The sequence below is a fragment of the Phoenix dactylifera genome, chromosome 11, assembly GCF_009389715.1.
Source record: "Phoenix dactylifera cultivar Barhee BC4 chromosome 11, palm_55x_up_171113_PBpolish2nd_filt_p, whole genome shotgun sequence".
NCBI lineage: Eukaryota > Viridiplantae > Streptophyta > Magnoliopsida > Arecales > Arecaceae > Phoenix > Phoenix dactylifera.
The window spans coordinates 20,701,964-20,728,379 of NC_052402.1; the positions used below are offsets into that span (position 1 = coordinate 20,701,964).

General features: G+C 41.6%; 1 protein-coding gene, 1 long non-coding RNA gene and 1 pseudogene across 3 annotated transcripts; 2 read left to right on the forward strand and 1 right to left on the reverse strand.

Moving 5' to 3' along the window:
• The window catches only part of LOC113461416, a 48,832-nt pseudogene that overhangs the window by 5,339 nt on the left and 17,077 nt on the right, over positions 1-26,416 (forward strand).
• On the reverse strand, positions 3,229-18,008 carry LOC103698248 (putative disease resistance protein RGA1). Of its 2 annotated transcripts, none has more exons than XM_039131858.1 (2): positions 13,381-18,008; positions 3,229-3,397 (listed from the first exon to the last, which is right to left on the reverse strand). In XM_039131858.1, exon 1 carries the CDS (start codon positions 17,114-17,116, stop codon positions 13,394-13,396), a length of 3,723 nt encoding a protein of 1,240 aa, XP_038987786.1. In that variant the 5' UTR covers positions 17,117-18,008; the 3' UTR covers positions 3,229-3,397; positions 13,381-13,393. The 2 variants fall into 2 exon arrangements, with proteins under 2 accessions (XP_038987786.1, XP_038987787.1); XM_039131859.1 differs by lacking the exon at positions 3,229-3,397 and adding an exon at positions 6,206-8,139.
• Positions 11,689-13,198, forward strand: LOC120112429. Its single transcript, XR_005514059.1, has 2 exons — positions 11,689-12,628; positions 12,703-13,198. It is a non-coding gene; the product is annotated as an uncharacterized LOC120112429 (long non-coding RNA).

Consider the following 26,416-nt stretch of genomic DNA (forward strand, 5'->3'; position numbering starts at 1 on the left):
TGATGCAGAGTTAGATTTGATTGCGCTACGATTCAAGAAGTTAGATGGGGCTTCTCAATTGCAGATGATCAAGAAGTTACGAGAGATTGCAAGTCCAGATAGTACACCTCTTTTAGAGCCTGCAAAACGGAAGACCGGTTCACGTGGGCGCGCTTCAATGAAGGTTGATACGTCTACTCGACGTGACCCGTCTGCGTTTGAGTTGGTTCTATCTGGACAGGATAGTTATTCACCTGGTGTTGAGAAAGTTACCATCCGCAATCCATCTACTCAGATTCAAAAGAGGCGGCCCAAGCAAAAGGTAAGTACCAAATATTTATTTCCTTACAATAGGTATCACAACGTCTACGGGACGGTCCGTGCCGTGCCGTGCCGAGATGTGCCGATACGGAACATGTCGGGACGTGCCGTGCCGAGATGTGCCGATACGGGACATGTCGGGACGTGCCGTGCCGAGATGTGTCGATACGGGACATGTCGGGACGTGCCGTGCCGAGATGTGCCGATACGGAATGTGCCGTGCCGAGATGTGCCGATACGGGATGTGCCGTGCCGAGATGTGCCGATACGGGACATGTCGGTACGTGCCGTGCCGAGATGTGCCGATACGGGACATGTCGGGACGTGCCGTGCCGTGCCGGTACGGGATGTGCTGAGACGGATAACTATTTGGATATTTCTGCCATTGTTACATATTTTCTATCATTTGATATTATTTGCAGGTTTTTCGTACTAGAGCCCAGTCACATACGCCCATTATCTATATTGATGCTATTCCTTCTGCCTTGAGACCATACATCCAGCATATCAAGGATGTAAAAGCTGATGGGAATTGCGGATTTAGGGCAATAGCTGACTTACTGGGATTTGGAGAAGATGACTGGGTGCGTGTTAGGAAGGATTTATTGCAAGAGTTGCAATGTCATTCGGACCACTATCGCACATTATATGGTGTGGAAGGGACGATTGCTGAGATCACTCATGCATTATCATATTATGATGATTGTCCACCATATGACAGATGGATGACTATGCCGGACATGGGTCATCTTATATCATCCTGCTATAATGTTGTCCTATACCATCTCTCGTTGCAACAATGTCTGACCTTCCTACCTCTCCGTTCTGTGCCAGTACCTCTTCTATCCCGCAAAGATATCGCTATCGGATTCGTAAATGGAAATCATTTTGTTGAGGTACTACGTTCACAACACTTGCGAATATTTAATTTTGCTTATTTAATTTTGCTTATTTATAATTTTGTAGCTATTAATATTTTCTTATTTCTAATTTTGAAGGTGTTCTTGTTGCCGGAACATCCCGTTCCGCCAGTAGCGACCAATTGGCGAAAATATCATCTTCCTTGTGCTACCGGATGGGAAAATTCATATGAAGCCTGAATTCAACAGTTCAAAGATGTGGACGATATCACCCTTCTTCAGGTCTAGGCGGGTAAGGCGAATTGGTATAAGGTGAGAGAGCAAATGAAGTCGGTGATGGCGAGGCGGTCGGGGTGGACAATGATGTGGAATAGGATGAGGATCATGGAGAGGTTTGGGTTGACAAGGAAGTTGATGAGTGGGATGGACAGAGTGATAGATGCCGTTGGGGTTGTAGACTTGGTCATTAAAGGCCAGGGTGGAGAGTAGGAGAAAGGGGTCGAAGGCAAGCAATTTTTATTAATATATTCATATGATGGATGCAGTTCAAGACAAGTTTCAGTCTCAAAAAAGACTCCCTTTTCAACAATAAAAATGCGCGTACTTGCATAGATGGTACATTCTCACTCACTTCTGCTGTAAATCATCAGTCTACATGCATTTACAAGCACGGCAGTTCATCATAAATGCAAACAATCTATTTTTCGCTTTTTTTTTTTTTTTTTTTTGCTAATAAAAAAGGGGTAGGGGGAGGAAGGGACAAGCCCAACCCCGCGTAGCAGCCCCCACTGGGCCCCCGCCCCGCCAGAAAAATGTTCGATGCGGGCAGAAATGGCCGTGTGCTGGGCACCCCGACCGGTTTTACTCATACCCTCCCCACCCATGGGCCCGGCTCAGCTACCCCTCTAGGCTCTGGCTCGAGTCCCAAGTGTGAGTACGTCACACCCGGCACCACCCCGGCTACTAGCGGTTCAAGAGCGGTCCTATACCTCAAGTCCAAGCAGTGGCCCAAGTAGTGAGCTCCGGTCCACAATTTAATCGTCGCCGCAACGATTTGAACTTGGGATCTTAAGGTTAGAATTTCTGCCCAGTACCACTAGGCTACCACCTTGGTGGCAATTTTTCGCTTTCTAGGAAGCCCATTTGCTATCGCTGGCTAAGTACAAAAAAGTAACGGCCATCTGTTTGCACAAAAATATATTCCAGACACATGTTACGAGAGAATCGGTGTAACGTGGAGAGTTGAATACTGTAGAACTTTTCCAGTAAATACTTTTTCAAAAAAAAATCCAGTAAATAGATTCTTCGGTGCTCTAAATAATGCAGTTTTTTCTAAAAATGCTTTATATTTGATTAGAATTTTTAAGGGAAAAAGATAAAAAAATAGCTTCCATCCTGAAAATAAAATTTCCACATTTCATTAGAAAGAAAAATTAACATGGGCTATGGAAAAGTCCAATTTTCACTTGTTGAGAATTAGGATATTTTTTTTCCAAAAATGTCTTTAAGTTTTTAGTGAGAATAGCTTAAGCTTTTTTTCTTTTTATAAAAGGTATAATATGGTATTTTGCACGGCTACATATACTTTGCCTAACCAAATCTAAGTAATGCTAGAATGTGTCAATTTTTTATTGTCAACCAAACATGCAAAAGCCACTTTCCCAGTATCATATAACTAAGCACCAGTTTCATAAAAAATATATTCTAGTAACGAGAAATTCTTCTCGAGAACTAAATTAGTACATATTGATCAGGTCGGGCAATTAAATGGAGGGGGTAAAAGTTTCCAAAATTATGTACAGTGGATGCAAATAAAAATAATATTTTAAAAAGTGTCAATCTTGCAAGAGCGTAATCGTTCTTGGCGATTTGTGCATTTTTTTTGTCAAAACAAACGGAGGGATCTGCCAATGGAGAGCCTCCGGTTCAATACGGAGAAGATGACCTGTAGGAGGCAGCATATGCATGCATAGAATTTGATTTTAACAAAATTATAGTGTCACGCCCCGAATTCGGATCATGACACGGCCGTGCTATTGCCGAGTTAAGCATACAATAACACACAGCCTCTTTAAAAAAACTTCAAATTGTAAACAACTATATTCATGAAAGTCATTAAATGTTCAGGTATTAAAATCTATACAAAGCTTCTAAAAACAATATCATCATTTAATATTTTATTATTCCCATAACCCTGAGGCATGTCACGCTCCTTGTTCCTAGCATCTCCTATTCATCTGTAAGAACATAAATAAATGGGTGTGAGCTATAAAGCTTAGTAAGTAACAATGTATAATCTTATCAGATCAAGCATAATATTTTTGTATGCCAATGCACTATTTGGAGAACAAACAGTTGTAATAAAGAAAGCATTTTCCAAATCAAACCAGACGTAAACCTTTTGTCTTTATTCCATGCTTTAAAATCCGTACTCATCATTATTCTTGCTTTGAAATCCATACTTATCATTATTCATGCTTTGAAATATGTACTATTATTATTCATGCTTTGAAATCTATGCTTGTAATAAAGTAAACATTTCATATAATCAAACCTTTGTCATAATCAAACTAGTTATAAAACTATGCCTGTCCATTCATGCAACTTCATAAATATAATTATGCATCATAAAACATTTCCACAATTCATATACACATTTCCAATTGCATAAATAATACTTTTTCATCTTATAAAACGTGATACATGATCCATAATAAGATTAAGATAGGTTACTTACCTTAATTTGCCCATCAACCTTAGCTTTGGGTGCCGATTCTTCAATTACCTAATAACATTATCAAATTACTTGTTAATTGCATGTTCAACTTTATTTATTTACATTCTTTCTTAATTAACCCGTTTACAATCCATTTATAGGACTCAATTTCATTTTCGGATCCATAGCCTAATTCAATTTTTGGTTCAGGCCCATGGCCCAATTAAATTTCTGGTTCTAGTCTAATTTACTTCCTAGTTCGGATTTGATTTAATTTCTGGCTCAGGTCTAATTCAGCTTCTAGTTCAGATCTGATTCAACCTCTGATTCAGGTCTGATCCAGCTTCTGGTTCAGGTCTGATCCAGCTTCTGGTTCAAGTCTGAGCCAGTTCCACTTCTGGTTTAGACCAAATTGCCCTCTGGTTCAGGTCTGGGCCCATTTGCATTCAGGCCCGATGTTTAATTGGGTTCTGAATAAGGCCCTTAGCCTGATTTAATTACTGGGCCCACTTATATTCGGGCCCAAAAACACTATTGGTTAATTTATAATTATACCTTATCAGTTCTAATAAATTTAAAGAAAACCTAGCCTCAAACTATATTCAATATAGTCCCTATATTAAAATTTGAGCTCTTCAGGCTCAGTTAGTTTTGGTTTTAAGAACACTGGGCTCGGATCAGGGCCCAACCTGGACTCAGGCTTCTAAAGCCAAATTTATTTGAAGCCCACTCCGGAATCAGGCCCATTTCGGCCCACAGCCATTTTTTATTTATTTTTCTTTCTTCTTTTCTTTTCTTTCTTTTCTTCTTTTCTTTTCTTCTTTTTCTTTCTTTTTCTTCTCTTCTCCCTTCTCGAACCTTCTTCTCCTTCCTTCTTCTTCTTTTCGTCCTGATCTCCTCCCCCTCCTCTTCTCCTCCTCACTTGATGCGAGGCGGCTCATGGAGTACTCGGGAGGAGCCGGGTCCGAGGTCGACGGTGCCAGCGGCCGGCCAACATCGCCCGCTGCTCGGCCTGTAGCGGCCGATCCCCCCTTCTTCATCATCCTTCTTCTCTTGAGAAGGGAGGAGGGCGGCTCCCCCTCACGGAAGAGGTCGACCGCGACCGGCGGCGCCCGCGGTCGAACCCGAGGCCGCGCCCGCGGCGACCGGCCCCCTTCTGTTCCTTGGTGGAAAAGGGGTGTCGAGACCACCCTTTCAAAAGGAAGGGGCCTCCGGCCCGCCGCAGTTCCGACCGAGGGCCGATGGAGTTTGCAGTTGGAGCCGGAGGCTCCTCCCTCGTTCCCATTGGGGTAGGGGAAGTAACCCACGGCCGTGGCCATCGATGCAGCCATAGCAGCGGCTGAGCTCGCTGCGACCAAAGGAGCGGAGGAAGAGCCTCTGGCCGTCGACGGCTGCGGTTGAGTATGCTAGGTAAACTCTTCCCCTTCCTTCCCTCTTCTTCTTCTTCTTCTTCTTTTTATTCTTCCTATTCTTTTTCTTTTGTTTTCATTCTTTCCTTTTCTTGTCTTGATCTCTTCTATTTCTTTTTCTCTCTGTCTTGTTGTTTCATGATTAAGCTAGATCTACTTGCAGAATACCAGGGAAGAAGAAGTCAGGGACTTACCTAGCTCTAGGACAACTCTATGATGTTCCCTCCAGCGGCTCAGATCCCCACTCTTCCGTTTCTTGTAGCAGGAGAAAAAGGGAGTGAGGGGCAGTGAGAGGTGAGGAATGAAACATCCGTGAGAAGAGCCCCTGGTTCTTATGGCACTCGGTGGGGAGGGAGAAGAGTGGTGGTGATCGTGGCTGTCAGGCGGTTGTAACCGCCGGACAGCTGGCGATTACCGCCTCCATCTTCTTCCCGAAAGGCTACTTGGATTTTCAGATGGGCCAGCCACGTTGGGCTTGGCCCATTAGTCCACTGTGTGTGGGCTGGTCCTCACATTCTTCCCTCCTTAAAATAATTTCGTCCTCGAAATTTACATACCTTAATTCTTAAACAAACGAAGTTACTTAGTCTTTTATCTAACATTCTACCATGTTTCCGCTGCGCTCTCTGATTTAAAACACTAAAATCCTTGGATTCACTAATAACTTTTGATCAAAATATTACTTGTATTATGAACTAAAGAGATCCATATTTTCAATTTTCCAAGTAAAGCCTAAAAAAAAAAATTTGATTCTTGTCCCCTAATTTACCTCGAATACATCTAATATAGATTAACTCTCAAGTCGATTGTTCCATTCAAAATCATCATATGGGCTCGTTACTATAATTCCAAAATGTATTGAATCTTAATTCTTTTATCAATTCAACTGGAAGATTCCAAGTCAAATTCTTATAACTAGATTTTTTTTTTTAATGCTCCACCAAATTACAAGACTTTAATTCAACACAAATGAGTCAAACCTCAAAGATCTTCCATCATAACCATCTAAGTCTCTAAAATTTAAATTCTTCATGCAAATTTAGGTTTCAACAATATCCTCAACAATATTGACAAAAGACCCTAGATTAACTTATAATTCCAAACTTTGAATTGAAATTCCATATACATCATACAGTCCCCGATAAACATGAATAAGATCTATTATTTGGATCCAAAGACGATAATTAAAATTATTAGTAATTCCATCAAGATGAATACAATAAAATCAATTCTTAAATAAGAAAATAGACCTATTTGCAATAACTCACAATATATTTTTCTTCAATATAAGAGTTTCATTCATACTCCCCAAACATGTTCAAACCTCGAAGAGGATTCTAATTAGGTAGCATAAAAATTTTTTATAGCTTAAATCTTAAACAATTTCTTATGAAGAGATCCAAACTTGCCACAAAATGATTAACTTCAAGCTAGAAGTAATATTACAATATACCCCTATATTAAAATGAACTTCCAAATTGACTAATAAACAAATAATTACATTGTATGATAATATTCCATGATCAATCCTCTTTCATTAAATTTTGGTCAAAATCCAATTAATCATAACCTGAAATATCCACCGAGAGGACGCCCAACATAGCTGATCCACACTTTGGCTACGAGCCCAGTTAGCAAGCATTCCAATTTCAATATCTATCTCCAAAATCAAAGTCTCTACTCAATAACAAAGATCCCTTGTCAAATCATAAACTTAAACTTGAGGTTAGACTAACACATCAAATAGTATCCAATAATTATGAGAAATATCTAATAGCCCAATCCAACATGGAAATTCAAATAACTAGAATTCCCCAATCAATATGCACTTAAGAATTTAATCCACCAATAGAATACAACTATTTGCAATATCCAAGTATGCCAATACCAATTATAATCCACATACGGATTTAACCTTGAAGAACAATCCTTTATAATACTATATAAAATAAAATCCTTCTTGACTCATTCCAATTCTATGACCAATTCATGTACAAATCACACTCTAATAATCACATCCAAATCTATATCAATTTTAAACTTTCGAGTCATTTATACAATATCCGAACATAGTATAACCGCTATGCCATATTTAACCTTTCTACACTTATCTTAGGTCAAACTCTCTCATCATGATCAAAACATCTTATCCAGTCCTTCCGTACTCATTGAATACCAAAACCTAGTACTTACATTTTATCACAATGCTTAGCGACCTTTCACCTAAGCACTGAATGTAATTCTACTACTTTTGTCATGTTCCAGGTAATCATAACCTTAAGCTATAATACATTTCTGTTGCAAACCCTAGTGATCTTAAGCTTATTCTCTGATTCTAATTTTGTCACAATCCCATGTGATCATAACTTAAGCTCTGGTAGTTTTTCAATCACAATTCACAATAATCTTAACCTAGGCTTTGATACTTTTTCTGTCACAATCACGTCTCTAGAATGGCTTGTATTAGCCCTACATTTCTTCTTTTTATTGCTTATTGTCACCATTATTATTATTGTTATTCCAATTATGTGAAAGCTAACTTAACTACCCATTCCCATGATTAGTCTTAAAGTTTTTAAATCATGGTTAAACCTATTGCTCTGATACCACTTAATGTCATGCCCCGAATTCGGATCATGACACGGCCGTGCTATTGACAAGTTAAGCATACAATAGCACGCAGCCTCTTTAAAAAAACTTCAAATTGTAAACAACTATATTCATGAAAGTCATTAAATGTTCTGGTATTAAAATCCATACAAAGCTTCTAAAAACAATATCATCATTTAATATTTTATTATTCCCATAACCCTGAGGCATGTCACGCTCCTTGTTCCTAGCATCTACTATTCATCTGTAAGAACATAAATAAATGGGTGTGAGCTATAAAGCTCAGTAAGTAACAATGCATAATCTTATCAGATCAAGCATAGTATTTTTGTATGCTAATGCACTATTTGAAGAACAAACAGTTGTAATAAAGAAAGCATTTTCCAAATCAAACCAGACGTAAACCTTTTGTCTTTATTCCCTGCTTTAAAATCCGTACTCATCATTATTCTTGCTTTGAAATCCATACTTATCATTATTCATGCTTTGAAATATGTACTATTATTATTCATGCTTTGAAATCTGTGCTTGTAATAAAGTAAACATTTCATATAATCAAACCTTTGCCATAATCAAACTAGTTATAAAACTATGCCTGTCCATTCATGCAACTTCATAAATATGATTATGCATCATAAAACCTTTGCCATTTATGCATCGTAAAACTTTTGCCATTTATGCATCATAAAACTTTTGTCATTTATGCATCATAAAGCTTTTGCCATTTATGCATCATAAAACTTTTGCCATTTATACATCATAAAACTTTTACCATTATTCCGTACTTTGAAATTCATACTCTCAGATGGTAGTGTAGCTATGGCTGCTCTTATTCCCACGGCAAGGCCTTTACCACTGTAGGGTTATCTTCGAGTTACTATTACCCACTGGCGGGGGTCGTAAAGCCAAGTTACTTTTACCCACTGGCGGGGGTCATATGCCTAGTTACTGTTACCTACTGGCGGGGGTCGTGCATAGCGATCTGAGAGTCTTTAAAACATATTATGCTTTTTATAAATCTTTTCTCATAGATACTTTGGAAAGTGAATAATGGCATCATGCTAAATCAAACTCATAATTATGCTAAAAACTTTATTTTTCTATGCATCTTTCTACATCATCATAATCATGTGTATACAATATAATAATAATTATGACCCAAAATCATGTAATCATTTGCTAACACATGCTTGATCCTAATTTTATGAAAACATAAATAATCATATACAATTTCATAATCGAGTAGTCACAAGTATTTGATAAAACATAAGATTATATCAGGGTTACTTTTTTCACAATTCATATACACATTTCCAATTGCATAAATAATACTTTTTCATCTTATAAAATGTGATACGTGATCCATAATAAGATTAAGACAGATTACTTACCTTAATTTGCCCATCAACCTTAGGTTTGGGTGCCGATTCTTCAATTACCTAATAACATTATCAAATTACTTGTTAATTGCATGTTCGACTTCATTTATTTACATTCTTTCTTAATTAACCCGTTTACAATCCATTTATAGGAGTCAATTTCATTTTCGGGTCCATAGCTTAATTCAATTTTTGGTTCAGGCCCATGGCCCAATTAAATTTCTGGTTCTAGTCTAATTTACTTCCTAGTTCGGATTTGATTTAATTTCTGGCTCAGGTCTAATTCAGCTTCTGGTTCAGATCTGATTCAACCTCTGATTCAGGTCCGATCCAGCTTTTGGTTCAGGTCTGATCCAACTTCTGGTTCAGGTTTGATCCAGCTTCTGGTTCAGGTCTGAGCCAATTCCACTTCTGGTTTAGACCAAATTACCCTCTAGTTCAGGTCTGGGCCAATTTGCATTCAGGCCCGATGTTTAATTGGGTTCTGAATAAGGCTCTTGGCCTGATTTAATTACTGGGCCCACTTATATTCAGGCCCAAAAACACTATTGGTCAATTTATAATTATACCTTATCAATTCTAATTAATTTAAAGAGAACCTAGCCTCAAACTATATTCAATATAGTCCCTATATTAAAATTTGAGCTCTTCAGGCCCAGTTAGTTTTGGTTTTAAGAACACTGGGCTCGGACCAGAGCCCAGCCTGGCCTCAGGCTTCTAAAGCCAAATTTATTTGAAGCCCACTCCGAAATCAGGCCCATTTCGGCCCACAGCCATTTTTTATTTATTTTTCTTTCTTCTTTTCTTTTCTTTTCTTTTCTTTTCTTCTCTTCTTTTTCTTTTCTTTTCCTTTTTCTTTCTTTTTCTTTTCTTCTTCTTCTTTCCGTCCCGATCTCCTCCCCCTCCTCTTCTCCTCCTCACTTGAAGCGAGGCAGCTCATGGAGTACTCGGAAAGAGCCGAGTCCGAGGTCGATGGTGCCGGCGGCCGGCCAACATCGCCCGCTGCTCGGCCTGTAGCGGCCGATCCCCCCCTTCTTCATCATCCTTCTTCTCTTGAGAAGGGAGGAGGGCAGCTCCCCCTCATGGAAGAGGTCAACCGCGACCGGCGGCGCCCGCGGTCGAACCCGTGGCCGCGCCCGCGGCGGCCGGCCCCCTTCTGTTCCTTGGTGGAAAAGGGGTGTCGAGACCACCCTCTCGAAAGGAAGGGGCCTCCGGCCCGCCGCAGTTCCGACCGAGGGCCGATGGAGCCTGCAGTTGGAGCAGGGGGCTCCTCCCTCGTTCCCATTGGGGTAGGGGAAGTAACCCACGGCCGTGGCCATCGATGCAGCCATGGCAGCGGCCAAGCTCGCTGCGACCAAAGGAGGGGAGGAAGAGCCTCTGGCTGTCGACGGCTGCAGCTGAGTATGCCAGGTAAACTCTTCCCCTTCCTTCCCTCTTCTTCTTCTTCTTCTTATTTTTATTCTTCTTATTCTTTTTCTTTTGTTTTCATTCTTTCCTTTTCTTGTCTTGATCTCTTCTATTTCTTTTTCTCTCTGTCTTGTTGTTTCATGATTAAGCTAGATCTACTTGCATAATACCAGGGAAGAAGAAGTCAGGGACTTACCTAGCTCCGGGACAACTCTATGATGTTCCCTCCGGTGGCTTAGATCCCTACTCTTCCGTTCCTTGTAGCAGGAGAAAAAAGGAGTGAGGGGCAGTGAGAGGTGAGGAATGAAACATCCATGAGAAGAGCCCCTGGTTCTTATGGCACTCGATGGGGAGGGAGAAGAGTGGTGGTGATCGTGGCTGTCAGGCGGTTGTAACCGCCGGACAGCTGGCGATTACCGCCTCCATCTTCTTCCTGAAAGGCTACTTGGATTTTCAGATGGGCCAGCCACGTTGGGCTTGGCCCATTAGTCCACTGTGTGTGGGCTGGTCCTCACATATAGAGAAGCTGCAAATGAAATCTGAGTCAGCTTATGATTATGTGGCTGACATAAGGAGACTTGAGCAAGATACACATTCAGCCTAAGGAGCAAAGTAGATCTATTAGTGAACAACTTATGAGAGCATTTTAATTCTTGTATATTATGTAACAACCCAGGATCTTACCCAAAATGGCTAGCCGGAAGTTACTATTTGGGTTCCTTGATCTTGTATAAATACCCAAGATCTATCCAGCGAATAACCGATGTGAGACTAAACACACGCCCGCACGGATCCTCACATACTCCCCCCATTTAAGCCCTGACGTTCTCATCAGGCTAAGGGTTCAAATCCATTCAAATCTAATCACAAACACCACGATCGGCTCATGGTTAGTTCCAATGGATCCGTGCTGCAGTGTCCCCTAGTCCACATAGATTATGGGCCAGGTCCGCTCTGATATCATTTGTAAACAACCCAGGATCTCACCCAAAATGGCTAGTTGGAAGTAATTATTTGGGTTCCTTGATCCTGTATAAATACCTAAGATCTACCCAGCGAATAACCGATGTGGGACTAAACACACGCCTGCACGGGTCCTCACATATTGGAGGCAAGGGAAAAGCCAATCCTCACAATGGTAAAGTAGATTAAAACCGTCCTTATGCAGAGGTTTCAAATGAAAAGAGATGGGAGTAAGAACATTTAATGGAAAATCACTCCAAGTGCACAGAAGAGGCTTGAAGAGGAGAAAACGGCCTAAATTATATGTTTGCCTACATATACTGAAAATTTGGTGTACCAAGTGAGTTGTGGCAATAGGTTTTTTTTTTTTGCGTCCACTTAAACAATTGGTCTTGTGGTTGTTACATGTGGGAACTCACTGGAATCCGTTGTAAGCATGCAATTGCTGCAATATATGCATCAAAGCAGCAGCTTGAGATGTACATTAGTTATTATTATAGGAAGGAGGACTATATAAAGGCTTATGAGCCTATGATATATCCTGTTCCTAGTGAGGAATAATAGGTGAAAACAAATTTTGAACCTCTTGATCGTCCTGCAGTAAAGAAGCAACCTGGAAGGCCTAAAAAGAGTAGCAAGAGAGGCACGAGAGAGCCTAAAAAATAGGCTGGGGTTAGACTGAGGTATCATTCTATGAGGTGCTCAAACCGTATGCAGTCTAGGCAAAACTACAAGACCTGAAAGAAGCGAAGAAGACTTAGACCTAAAAAATTGAAAGAGCAAGAAGAGAGAAGACAGGGATGTAGATGTATGTCAGAGGTTATGTTCTTTATTTGTGATTTATAAGATGCTTATTTGTTATGTATCCTGTTATTTATTTGTTATTTATGCAAGTGTGTCATGTGGCAGGTTATAGGTGGAAGTACTAACAATTCTGGTCCCATGTATGTTGAAAATAGCAGTTGGTTTGTCATTGTGTATCAGGTGGGACCTAAACATTATGTATCAGCTTGTTAATTATTAAACTATCACAAACAAGCTTTCACTTTGTTTTGTAGGAACTTGAGATAGAAAGGAGATCCAAGCCTAGTGTTGGAAGAGGTGGTCACATGAGAAATAGTATTGCCACAAGTCAGCACCAGGGGGTCACCCAGACATCCTATCAAGTCAAGACAACACTGTACCAACTCAAGACTTCACTGCACATGGTTCTGAAAGAAGACAGTGATTGTTACTGTTGATAGGTTGCTAGGGGTTCTGAACATGGTCTAAGAGATTGCTAGGGATTCTAAATATATTTTGAATGCAAATGAGTTCTGAACATGGTTCTGATTGTGATTGAGAGGTTCTGAAAGTTCTGAACATAATCTAAATGTCTTGTGAATGTGAATTTTATCATTTCCATATATGGATCTGAACATAATGTTATTCCTTCTAATGTCTTGTGAATAGATGTCTTGAACGATTAGTGTTGTGTATAGATCTGAATATTTCTTTGTCTATTGAGCAATTCAATACATATTGGTTCAAAGAAAGCAGAAATGAGTTTGTTCATGTGTGGATACACTGTGTCATATGACTGTAAATGTGATACTGTGGAACTTTTCCAGTAAATACTTTTTCAAAAAAAAAAAAATCCAGTAAGTAGAAACATTCTTCGGTGCTCTAAATAATGCAGTTTTTCCTAAAAAAAAGGAAACAAAAAGTCGGTAAGAGGGCGGGGTGATGGGCTGTACCTGTCTAAGTAGGCTACGGAATCGCATTACGCAACTTTTTCATCGTTGTCCTGTGCCTTTGCAATTGCTCTGTCAACACCGGATGACAACTATGGAAATATAAGTCTTCTAGGGATGAAGGCAGGCCCTTCTCTGGCAGCGAGCGGATCTCAGGGCAATTTCTTATCGACAAATATCGGAGGGTGGAAAGGCTATGCAACTGTGGTGGTAGGGACTGAAGATTGTTGCAACTTGCAAGACCTAGGTCTCTGAGAAATTTGAGTCCTTGCAACCACAATTGCTCCTCTCCAGCGAACAATATGAGTTCAGTTGAGCCGCAGATTTGGAGTGTTTCAAGTGAGGGCGGGGTGATTGTGGAGAACAGCACTTTGACCAGGGCAGTGTCGTCGATGGTCACGACGCGAAGACGTGCCGAACCCTCGCCTTGCTCTTCCTCATTTGCCAATACCGTGAGCTGAGGACATCTTTCTATATGAAAAATTTCAAGAGATCTGAGAGCTCGTAAGTCCCCTAGTGACCTCAGTTCTCCGCAGTCCAGAATAGTCAAATGTCTGAGAGCAATCATGTGACCGAGCACTTCTCCTGGAAGAGAAGTTATGTGTGGGCAGCGGACCAACTCCAATCGGGTGAGAGAGGTGAGGTTGTGCAGGCAGCTGGGTAGCGACTCATCCAGATGACCACATGAATCCAATATAAGCCATTGGAGAGAAGAGGGAAGGATCAGTTGCACTGGGGACGGGAGCAAGGGACAGTCCTTGATTATCAAACGCTCGAGGGAGAAAGGGTCTTTAAACCTTTCCATTGGCAACCTCGCAACTTTTTGACAGTCAATAATATTCAAGTCCGTGATAGCCGGCAGGTGGTGTGACAGCAGCCATTGTTCCAGATTTACCAGGTTTGGACACCGGCGGATACGCATGTCAGAAATTGAAGAGGTCCTGCTGCTGCTTCTGCTGCACTGTGTCATACTGCTCTCATCAGTAAAACCATGGTCTCCGTTCCATGATTCTGGGAGCATATTTATTCCCACATTCTCTAGGGACAATTCTGTGAGCAAGGGAGGGAGGCAGGGTAAACCCCTCAGCTTGGGACAGTTCACGATACGGAGCTGAAGCAGTTGAGGAAACATCTGGATACCTTCGATTCTGAACCATTCTTCCCATTCCGGCATGTCTGAAATCTTCAGCTCTTTCAGCAATAGGAATCCTTTGACCTCTGGAGAGCCATAGAATTCATGACCAACTTGCTTCACCGCATGCATATTTTTGATGCGCAGAATCTCGAGGGATGGCAGCTGTCCAACAGATGGAAGTTGCCCGCAACTTTGGATATTTTCTAGGCAAATAGCTTTCAAATATTTGAGCGATTGTGGCTCCAGCCAAGTTGGAAATCGGACACCACCATAGTTTCTGATTTCCAGCCTTCGGAGATTGGAATGCGGTTTGAGGCCTCCAAGTACCTCATCATCGTTTCCTGAGCTGGTGCCTCTATCAATATTCCATATCAAGGCCAATTCATCAAGGTACTGTTTATGATTCAGCCTAGCCTGACTGGCCTCTTCCTCACTTTCGATGCTCTCAAGATTTTTAATGCAAATTCTTCCACGAAGCTGTATCATGTCCTTTAATTCTTCAATCTTGTGCCCTCTCTGCTTTACAACTTCGAATACTGACAACTCTTGGAGAGACGTTAACTTCCTGATATCAGCCAACTCGCATTTTGTCTTCTCAGCTACTTTAAGCTGCCTCAATTTAACTAGGTTGGTCATGCGTGTAGGAAAATTTTCAATTGGGCAGCCAGATATATTTAACACCTGAAGATTGTAAAGGTTACACAGTGATTCAGGCAACCTTCGAATTCTGGTTGAAGAGATATCAAGGTATCGAAGATGTTTTAAATTGCCAATACTTTCAGGCAACTCTTTGATCCCACAAATCCTTAATTTCAACACACGGATCTTTGTTGACACTGTGAACAAGCAATCAAGCACAGAACAAAAGTTTGTATCATACAAACCCTTGAAGAAGACAAGGGTGCGTAGATTCTTATAATTGCCAAAGTCCATTAGCTTACTTGGCACCAGATTCAGAGTATATATTGATAGGTGTCGAAGCCTGCTGGGGATTTTCTGCCACTTGCCATCTATTCTTAGATATTCGTCGACTGAGACAGATTGTACCAGATCGTGTATCAAATCATGCATCACATATACATCATTCCATGAATGCTGAAAGAAAGATCTGCCAAGTAAATCATAGAAGTACTCACTCCCTACCTCTTCCATCCGCACATTTCCTTGAGGTACAATGAAGCCTTGTGCCATCCAGACTTGGACTAGCTGGTCTTTTGTGTAAGCGTAATCTTTAGGAAATATAGAACAATATGCAACACACTGCTTCAGATATCCAGGCAGGTACTGATAGCTCAACTGTAGGACCGGCATAATGTCATCTTCACCTTGTTTTAGTTGCCATATTTTACTGTCAATGATGGTTCTCCAGCACCTCTCATCCATTTCTAAATTCAATAGGCCTCCTAGCGTCTTTGCTGCAAGTGGAGATCCCTTCAGCCTGTCAGCAATCTTCCTGCCAATAGCTTCCAACTCAGGATGTTCTTTGGGGCTATGAGAACCAAATGCTTGCCTACTGAAAAATTCCCAATAGGCATCAATTGCTAAACCCTTTAAGAAGACCGCCTCCTTTGTGCCCATCATCTTTGCTATCTTTTGAGATCTAGTTGTTACCAAGATCTTGCTTCCCTGCAGTCCGAACCTTAATGGAGCACACAGACGATCCCATTCATTGCGGTCATCATTCCAGATGTCATCAAGGACGAGTAGGAATCTCTTTGACATTATCTTCTCCTTAAGGATCTCTTGGAGACAATTCAAATTTTGGTGATCAGAGAGTCTCTCCCGGGTAACAGACTCTATTATCTCTTTAGTTAGCCTTTTCACATCAAAATTATCAGACACGCAAACCCAAATCTTTAGCTTAAAATAATCATTCACCTCCGGATCATCGTAAATGTGCTGAGCAAGAGTAGTTTTTCCGATCCCTCCAATACCGACCACTGGCAAAACAGGAATACTATCTTTCTTTTGTCTCATTGAACAAACACGGACAAGATCATCATCAGGTTCAGTTGCATCTCCCGAATTTAACAGTAGTTTTATCAGCTTTGATTTTTCTTTTTCTCGCCCAAACACTTCGGGTTCAGTTAAGAACGAGCTCGTCTCTCGTCTCGCCGATCTCTGATATTCTTTCCCTTCATCATCTAAAGCCAGGAGCCTGATGATTTTTTCCATATCATCAGCAATGCTATCTAACCTCCCCATAACCTCCCTCACTTTAGCCACAGCATCGCCGTCTCGATTGAACACATTTCTAGCAAGTGTAAGAGAAGAAGATAAGAAATTACCTCTCTGATTCTCTTTGCTTTCAGCCTTTTGCTGCAGGACTTGGTATTCAAATTCGTCCAGCAAGTCTTCGGCATCGTAGGCGGCGTCTTTGAGTTCTTGGAGGATTTGGGCAAGGTTGTCATCTTTGGTGCGCCTCTTTTCGGCGCTCGTAAGGATGAAGCGTGTCCGTAGCAGGGTAGTTCGCAGCCTCCTGAGGTCGTCCTGAAGCCCCGAGTCCCGCCCGAACTGCTGGATGGCATCAGAGCTCACCTGGCCGACCAAGTTGTCCAGCACGGCGGAAGCGATGTATCCTCCAACCGATAGCAGTGCCTCCATATCGATCGGTGGGGGAGGGAGAGGGAGAGGGAGAGGGAGAGAGAGAGAGATTTTTTCTCCAGGGAATAGATTGCTTTCCTGGGACGTGTGGATGACAAAATAATCTCTATTTTAGAAAGGCAGGAGATCAGATAATGTTCAACAGGACCAATCAACTTTTTCTCTCTCTCTTATTGTCATCCACACATTCAGCCGAAGTAAAATAGATTAAGCAAGGAAGTGACTAGTTTAATCAATCGTACAGGTTGTCACATAGGATGTTAAAAAAAATCCATGACACTGTGGCGGGCATCAAGCTGAAGTAGTCAAAACGAACGGAGGGATCTGCCAATGGAGAGCCTCCGGTTCAATACAGAGAAGATGACCTGTAGGGGGCAGCATATGCATGCATAGAATTTGATTCTAACAAAGTTGTAGAGAAGCTGAAAATGAAATCTGAGTCAGCTTGTGATTATGTTGCTGACATAAGGAGACTTGAGCAAGATACACATTCAGCCTAAGGAGCAAAGTAGATCCATTAGTGAACAACCCGTGAGATTATTTTAATTCTTGTATGTTGGAGGTGTGAGACCCTGGAACTGGGCCCGGTCCACTTGACCGGCCCAGTCCCAAGACTTGGCCTCATGTGCGTTCACGTGAGTCAGCGGGATGGATTCTTTCCATCCCGAAGAAGAAGGAGGAGCCCCTGTTTTAGGGCTTCTCCTCTTTCTCCTTTGAGTCCACCAGAAGAGGAGCCGCAAACCCCCCGAGTCCCCTCTTCTTCCTCGTGCAACCGCCCAAGGGGGAGAGGGGGAGAGAGAGAGAGAGAGAGAGAGAGAGAGAGAGAAGCCACGACACGGGTTTCTTCCATTGCCGCCGGAGAGGAAGAGAATCGCCGGTCTTCGTCGGAGGCTAAGGTAAGGGCTTCTAACTTTCATCTCTTCCTTCCGTGATGCAAGTTGTCATGGCTTTGAGCCGGCTATCGTCGGAATTTTTACTCAAAAACAGAAGAGCCCTGTTTGGGCATGTCCTCTCGCCGCCGGCCTTGTGCGTCGCCGCCAGCCGTTGGGGGTGGTCGCACTTGCTTCGCCACCCCTTGCCGCCGACGGGGCTGGCCACCGCGGCCTCCCCTGAGTCCGATGGAGAAGGAAGGGAGCGGGGGTATGGGTCCCCTGTTCCGCCAAAGAAAAGAGAGGAGAAGAGAAGAAGAAGAAAAAAAGAAAGAAATGAGAGGAAGCTTTGGGAGAAGAAGAGAAGAAAAGAAAAGAAAACTTCTAGGAATGTATTGAATGCGTTTCTTTCTTCTTTTACTTGTCTTTTCTCTCAATAGACTCTTGGTAGATGGAAAACACTTAATGCACAAATAGAGTAACTCTTTTAGTGTCTACTACTGTTTCCTTAGGCTATTTAAGCAGTCACATTTGAAAACTAGCCGTTAGACACTGATTTGTGGCCATTCTGCACAGTCTGCACCTCCTGACAATGTATTCGTTGGGGTCGGAGTCGACTCGCTCGATCTGGAGTCGACTCAGCTGTTGCTGGAGTCGACTCTTGCTTTACTAGAGACGACTCGCCCACTGTACAGAATTTGAATTAAAGTGCTGTCCCGTTCTGGAGTCGACTCGGCCAAACCTCGAGTCGACTCGCCAATATCCGGAGATGACTCGGCACTTTTGGAGACGGAGTCGACTCGGCTCTTAGAGCCCGAAAACTGATCCTCTGTCTTTGGAGTTGAACTGCCTTGGAGTCGACTCGGATCATCTTGGAGTCGACTCGGCTCTCAGAGCTCAAAAACTGATCCTCTATCTTTGGAGTTGAACTGCCTTAGAGTCGACTCGGATCATCTTGGAGTCGACTCGGCTGACTTGGGGTCGACTCTCATATTCTCGGAGTCGACTCGTTCACAGAGTCACTTTGTTTGATTTTCTGCCTTTCAGTCTGCTTTCCTCTGAGAGTCGACTCTTGCTTGTTTAGGAGTCGACTCGCCAAACGTTGGAGTCGACTCGAATTCTTCTGGAGTCGACTCGGTAACAGGGTCCAGAAAACACTTCTCTGTCTTTCTGTCTGTTACTCCTTGGAGTCGACTCGGAACCGTCGAGAGTCAACTCGGTAAGCTTCGGAGTCGACTCGTAATCGTCGGAGTCGACTCGGTGACAGGGTCTGAAATTCATCTTTCTGTCTTTTTGTCTGTTCGCAGTCGGAGTCGACTCGTAGTGTACCGGAGTCGACTCGGGCTTGTGTCGGAACCTCTGAAACACTTGGAGTCGACTCGTAATCTTCCGGAGTCGACTCGAGCTTCAGACTTTGGCTTAATTGAGTTCAGTACTTAGCCAAATGACCTTGAACAAAAGCTCGATGCTCTTAAATATAAATTCACATATATTTGCTTGAGATACTAGATTGAATTCATTAGTATGACATGAAATATACTCAAATGCTTTGAGCTCATCAAAATCAAATAGGGGTATAACCAATCACTCCACAACTACAACAAAGACATAAGAGGTGATGGCAGCAGGTTACGTGATCGGTGGCTTTGATACCGTGTTAAAATATTTGCAAAAAAAGAGAAACGATAGAGAGAGAAAAGTAATTTTATTTCTTTGTTCCATTATATTCGGTACATCTCAGGAGTTATATATATTCGTGTACAACCTTTATACAAAAAAATAATATAGGATGATATAGAATCATGCTAATAAAAAAATATTATTGATGATGGAGGTTGTTACATGATCTCTAAAATTATTCTAACACATGTATTTATGTATGTATATATATATGTAGATACATACATAGATGCATACTTTAAATTTTGTCTCCACGAAATGAATGTTTAATCTAGAATTAGATCTTTAGACGTAGAACATACCGTTGAGAAGTGATTCAACACTTAAAACTTCACCAATCATCTTTTGTTCTTTCATTCCAAGAAACCCCTTTAAAGTATCAACTAATGAAGGAAGATTCATATAACTCCAATTATATCCCTTTAATATATTTTGGCACATACCACTAGTGCTTCCAAGGCTACTCTAATCACATAGCAAATTAGCTGATGTCAAGGCCACAAAATAGTCTCAAACTTCTTCCAAAAAGTAAATAATGTGTCTAAACTACTGTGAGGATCCATGCGGACGTGTGTTTAGTCCCATATCGGTTATCCGCTGGGTAGATCTTGGGTACTTATACAAGATCAAAGAACTCAAATAATACCTTCCGGCTAGCCATTTTGGGTGAGGTCCTGGGTTGTTACAAATGGTATCAGAGCGGACCCGACCCATAACCTATATGGACTAGGGGACACTGCAGCATGGATCCATTGGGGTTGACCACGGGCCAATTGTGGTGTTTGTGATTAGATTTGAATAGATATGAACTCTTAGCCAGACGAGGACGTCAGAGCTTGAACGAGGGGAGTATGTGAGGACCCGTGCGGGCGTATGTTTAGTCCCACATCGGTTATTCGCTGGATAGATCTTGGGTACTTATATAGGATCAAGGAACCCAAATAATACCTTCCGGCTAGCTATTTTGGATGAGATCTTGGGTTGTTACAAAAGGTATCAGAGCGGACCCGGCCCATAACCTATGTGAACTAGGGAACGCTGCAGCACGGATCTATTGGGGCTGACTATGGGCTAATCGTGGTGTTTGTGATTAGATTTGAACCCTTAGCCTGACAAAGATGTCAGGGCTTGAACGGGGGAGTATGTGAGGACCTGTGCGGGCGTGTGTTTAGTCCCACATCGGTTATTCGCTGGGTAGATCTTGGGTACTTATACAAGATCAAGGAATTCAAATAATACCTTCCGGCTAGCCATTTTAGGTGAGGTCCTGAGTTGTTACAAATGGTATCAGAGTGGACCCAACCCATAACTTATGTGGACTAGGGGATACTGCAGCACGGATCCATTGGGGTTGACCACGGACCAATCGTGGTGTTTGTGATTAGATTTGAATGGATTTGAACCCTTAGCCCGACGAGGACGTCAGGGCTTGAACAAGGAGAGTATGTGAGGATCCGTGTGGGCGTGTGTTTAGTCCCACATCGGTTATTCGCTGGATAGATCTTGGGTAGTTATACGAGATCAAGGAACCCAAATAATACCTTCCGGCTAGCCATTTTGGATGAGGTCCTGGATTGTTACAAATGGTATCAGAGCGGACCCGGCCTATAACCTATGTGGACTAGGGGACACTGCAGCATGGATCCATTGGGGCTGACCACGGGCCAATCATGGTGTTTGTGATTAGATTTGAATAGATATGAACCCTTAGCCTGACGAGGACGTCGGGGCTTGAACGAGGGGAGTATGTGAGGATCCATACGGGCATGTGTTTAATCCCACATCGGTTATTCGCTTGGTAGATCTTGGGTACTTATACAAGATCAAGGAACCTAAATAATACCTTCCGGCTAGCCATTTTGGGTGAGGTCTTGGGTTGTTACAAATGGTATCAGAGCGGACCCGTCCCATAACCTATGTGGACTAGGGGACACTGCAGTACGGATTCATTGGGGCTGACCACAGGCCAATTGTGGTATTTGGATTAGATTTGAACCCTTAGCCTGACGAGGACGTCAGGGCTTGAACGGGGATAGTATGGGAGGACCCGTGCGGGCGTGTGTTTAGTCCCACATCGGTTATTCGCTGGATAGATCTTGGGTACTTATACAAGATCAAGGAACTCAAATAATACCTTCCGGCTAGCCCTTCCGGCTAGCCATTTTGGGTGATGTCCTGGGTTGTTACAACTACTTTTGAAAATAAATCATGTGGCTGAACCACTATCAGGCTCTTTCCTAGAACCTCATTTGAGAAATAGCTCCTAATCACTCCATCTTCTTTCATATGTTGCACGCATGTATCAAATTGGAAGACATCTGTTCTAGCAAAGGCGCCCTTACAATTAACCGAGTAATGCTATCCCAATCGATTTGATTCTTGTGTGCAACATATACCATACAATATGTGCAATCGATGAATGTCATAGAATCAAGAAAATAAATTTCATGTGAAGTCTTGAATCATGTAACTTTCATTTCAAAAACTTTATGTTCAATCATGCGACGCATCTATCAAGGCATCTGTCGATTGCATACGTTCACCCATTTGACGCATCTACTATGGCACAATCAATATTGCTAAAACTATTTGAAAATATTTTAATGCTACGAAGATATGAGGTGTTTTTCCCTGATAGTTGAAAATAGCTGCTTTTTCTGGCTGTCCATCTGTAATTTCAGCAAATGGAAGATAAGTGGACATGACCATATATCTAAATCATTTTGCCCCTAGGTCAAGCCATACAAATAGGCTTCCCGTGAGCTAAACAAATGGCAATTTTCAAACTCTTCACATGATCATGCCAAGTAAAGGCCAAGAGAAGATGTTGACCAGCTCCAAAAGAAGATAGGTTGGTAGAACTCAAGAAGAAAAAAAACAGAGTACATTGGAGGACATGACAAAGACCAACAAGTGCTAAAACTTGGCAGCGCCTTCCGCAAGCTTTCCGGACTCCAGTAGAGTTCGGTGGTTGCACCCCATCTTCTGAAAGACTTATCATAGCTGTGATTTGGTGTCACTATTTATTTTGTTAGCAAACCAGTGGTTGGCATTTGACAGCGAGGTTTGCGAGTTTCTTAATAGATGGCGATGGAGAACATTCATGGTCCCCTCATTTGAGCATGTTACTTGCAATATGTTTGATGGGTCTAGTATTAGTTTAGTGTATACTTCACAATTTTATAGCATTTAGGAGCCAAGAGCAACATGTTCTTAAATTATATGTAGAATGATAGGCTGTTCGAATCCAAAGGCCAATTCATCGGTGATTCGAAACAACAATGGTTCTGCTTGATTAACTCGAAATTAATTCTTTCTGGCTTATCTTTGTTCATTGAAAAGAAAAAATGGAAGCATGAGCTTCTGATCTGAATGTTTGTCTGATATCAGTCATGCCCCCATGAGTCTCGGTAATTATCTTGATCCCTTGCGTCAGTTTTTGTGCAGATCATTTCCTTCCTCTTGACATCACAAGGATCTAACCTTTCACCCTGTTCGGTAGCATGATGCTTGATATGGTGCTCTCTCAATAGGACAACTAGAATGATAACGGATCACTTTCGTGATCGACAAATTAGTGTTTCTAACTCCATTTAGCGAGTTAGTCCCAAATGAGATACAACAGACCAATCATATAAGAAGCATCATTCTGAAAGGCCTTACTTTTATCAAGTTTCGTTGAAACAGGCTTTAACGACTTATAATTCCGTCATAAGATCATCATGCAGGCTTGACCTTCTCATGTATTTCCATTCAATTTTTGGTTTTACCAAAGGTGATGTAACATTATTACTGCTTAATTCTCTATTCTTTAGACTTGAATTTCAATTCTATCCGAATCAAAATCGAGATTACTTTAAGTAATTGGTCCAGTTGGTCGAGCTTTAGGTATGACGCTGGCTTATTGTGATAGTAATCTTGAGACACAGACATCCAAAGATCATTGAGCTAAGGTAACAAAACAATGGGACACAATGACTTGTTTGGACGATGAAAGGGTTATTCACTTATTTGTGCTCCAACACAGAATTCTGCATATAATTGTGCGGACCATGGAAGGATTAGGTGGCCAATCACTTGTCCTTTCTTTGTTTACAGAACTTCATTAGTGGTTAAGAAAGGTTAGATATCCCCATCAGTAGGTAAGGGAAATCAGAAATGTAAGAAAATATGGAGGGGTTAAGCTTGGAAAAGGATAATTAGTTTGTTTGTGTCTAATTTCTCTCATCTTAAGATGCAATGGTTCCAAAGAATCAAGCCTAACGAGTTGCCAAATCACAACCTAAATGGCAGGTCGAGCTTAAATGCATGATGTGAATGTTTGAACGTGGCTGTACCTCCAGCTTTTCTTTTCCTGTTCATTCAAATGGTCCAAAAGCAAATTAAGGCCAGATCATCATTGGCTCAGGTAAAGGTGGGTGCGATGCAATTAGGTCATCTCATATTCAAGTCCATCTTGACGTGGTCCAATCTGAATTGGCTCAATTTGGACTCAAATCTAACATATTTACCTTTTGGATGGAATGCTACCTTGGTGGTATGGATGGACACTTCAATACGTGCAAGAAGGTATGCGTACAATGTGTGGGCATATCATCCAAACTATACTAAAATGCATGCAAGCACTTTCTGCACTAATTGTTGAAAATCTAGCTGATATATTTTAAAGACTCCAAGCAGTTTGAGCTCCACCTGTGATATACAATTCTTTTTTTTTTTTTTTGAATTTTATCTTGACTCTCTCTCTCTCTTTTTTTTTTTCTTTAAGCAGATTTTCACTGGTCAACGGAACTGATTATGTCAATGGGAAAAGCAAAAAGTGAACCATCAGGACATTAATATTACACCAAACATGAAAGAAAAAAAAGAAGAGATGATAACTAAAAAAAACTCAGAAAAATCACTCAATAGTTTTGCACTATTTACTTTGCTTCATCCTTAGCATGCTTCACGATGCTAATTCATTAATGCTAATTAGGGGTCTTCCCTCCATTGTCACTTATAAAAAAAAAAATCATCACCGGAAAAGAAAAACGAGCATTCTCTTAAGTAGGGATAAGATGCTAATTAATTTAAGACTCGTTTGATTTGTGGGAAGAGAAGAGGAAAAATATAGTCTACGAAAAAATAGAAAAATATTTTATATTTAATTAGAGTTTTCAAAGGGTAGAGATGAAAAAATAGCTTTTCTATAACAATAAGATTACTACATTTCATGGGGAAAAAAACTTATATAGGATATGAAAAAATTCAATTTCCACCGGCTAAAAATTGGGATAATTTTTTTCCAAAAATATCTTTAAGCTTTTAGATAGAATGAGGTAAAATCTTTTTTTTTATTAAAAGTATAACAGGTATTTTACATAACTTTCTCAAGAAAATAGATGCTCAACCAAATATAATTACTTTAAAATGTGCAACTTTCCTATGATTAACCAATTATGCAAAAATCATTTTTCTAGGCATCATATACCCAGACATCAGCCTCCTAAGAAAAAAAAATACAGTGAGGAAAAATTCTTTTCACGAACTAAATGAGTTCTAAGAGTATAATCTCTCGATAATTATACCAAAATATGGGGTTAAATTCTGAAAAAATCGCTTCTTAAAGTGCTGCTAACAGTTGGAGTAGATTTGCTCAAATACCGAGTGGCCCGTCGACCTGCCTGAGCTCGACATGTTTTGGATGGGCTTGGGCTTCATTTGTTAACCCAATGGTACAAACAGGGCCTGAAATTTGAGCCCATCCCTAGATCGATACTTATTCGGATTTACATTAACTCGATCTGAGCCTGATTATTTTAATCAAAATATATATTATATATATGTAATAATTTTTAAGTATCCTCATGGATTTACAACCCTAATATTTACATCCCTAACCCATTGGAGGCTTAGAGCTTGGTTCATTTCATTGCTTGACTAAGGAAAGGAGACGACAGTGTCATGGGTTTGTGCATCCTCCTTGCTTCCTTCCCTCAACCTGACAACCCCCGAACCCCGCCAAGCTATCGCCCACCAATGAGGGCCCCACCCCTCAACTCGATAATCTCCTACCGGCTATCAGCTCCTCGCGAGGGCCTTCTTTCATCTTTCCATCATGTGGCAAAAGAAGTCCGCCCCCATTGCCTCCTCTCGTCTCGTCTCGTCTCCTCACCAGTCCGACCACCGGCGAAAGGAGTCCACCAACCAATCATCGCTACCCTTTCTGGCGATTGCTCCAAGTAATGGTGCCTTTTTCTTGTGCTGCCTTTGTTTTCCTATTTAAATGCACTTATTTGATTTAGCAATTTAGAAAATTGGCTACTAATGCTTTGTTGGGCCCTGGACGGGACCGCTGAAAAACAGTGCTTTAGGTAGTGAAGCCAACAAAGCCCAGATGATAAACAACTTTTGAAATGCCCGAAAGCCGGAGGCGTGATAAATAGCAGGCTAGGGCTCGGGGGTTGATAAAATGATATAATAACGGGCTGATATCGACCTGAACCTGGCCCGGCCCGCCCGTTAGTTCAACGTTCAGAAAACAGACCCAACATCCATCCAACAAAAGATGATCCCTTCCAGCGCACACTTGGGATTTCCATCCCACGGTCCTGGCCACCGCGGCACACCCGACAAAGCGTGTAAGGCGCCCTACGCCGCGTGGTGCAGCTCTCGCTCTCAGATGTTCGAGCGGGAATTCTCCAAACCAAAACTCTCTCCTCCTTTCCCGAAGAACTCGTCTCGCGTTCTCTCCCCCCAGGATTTCGTC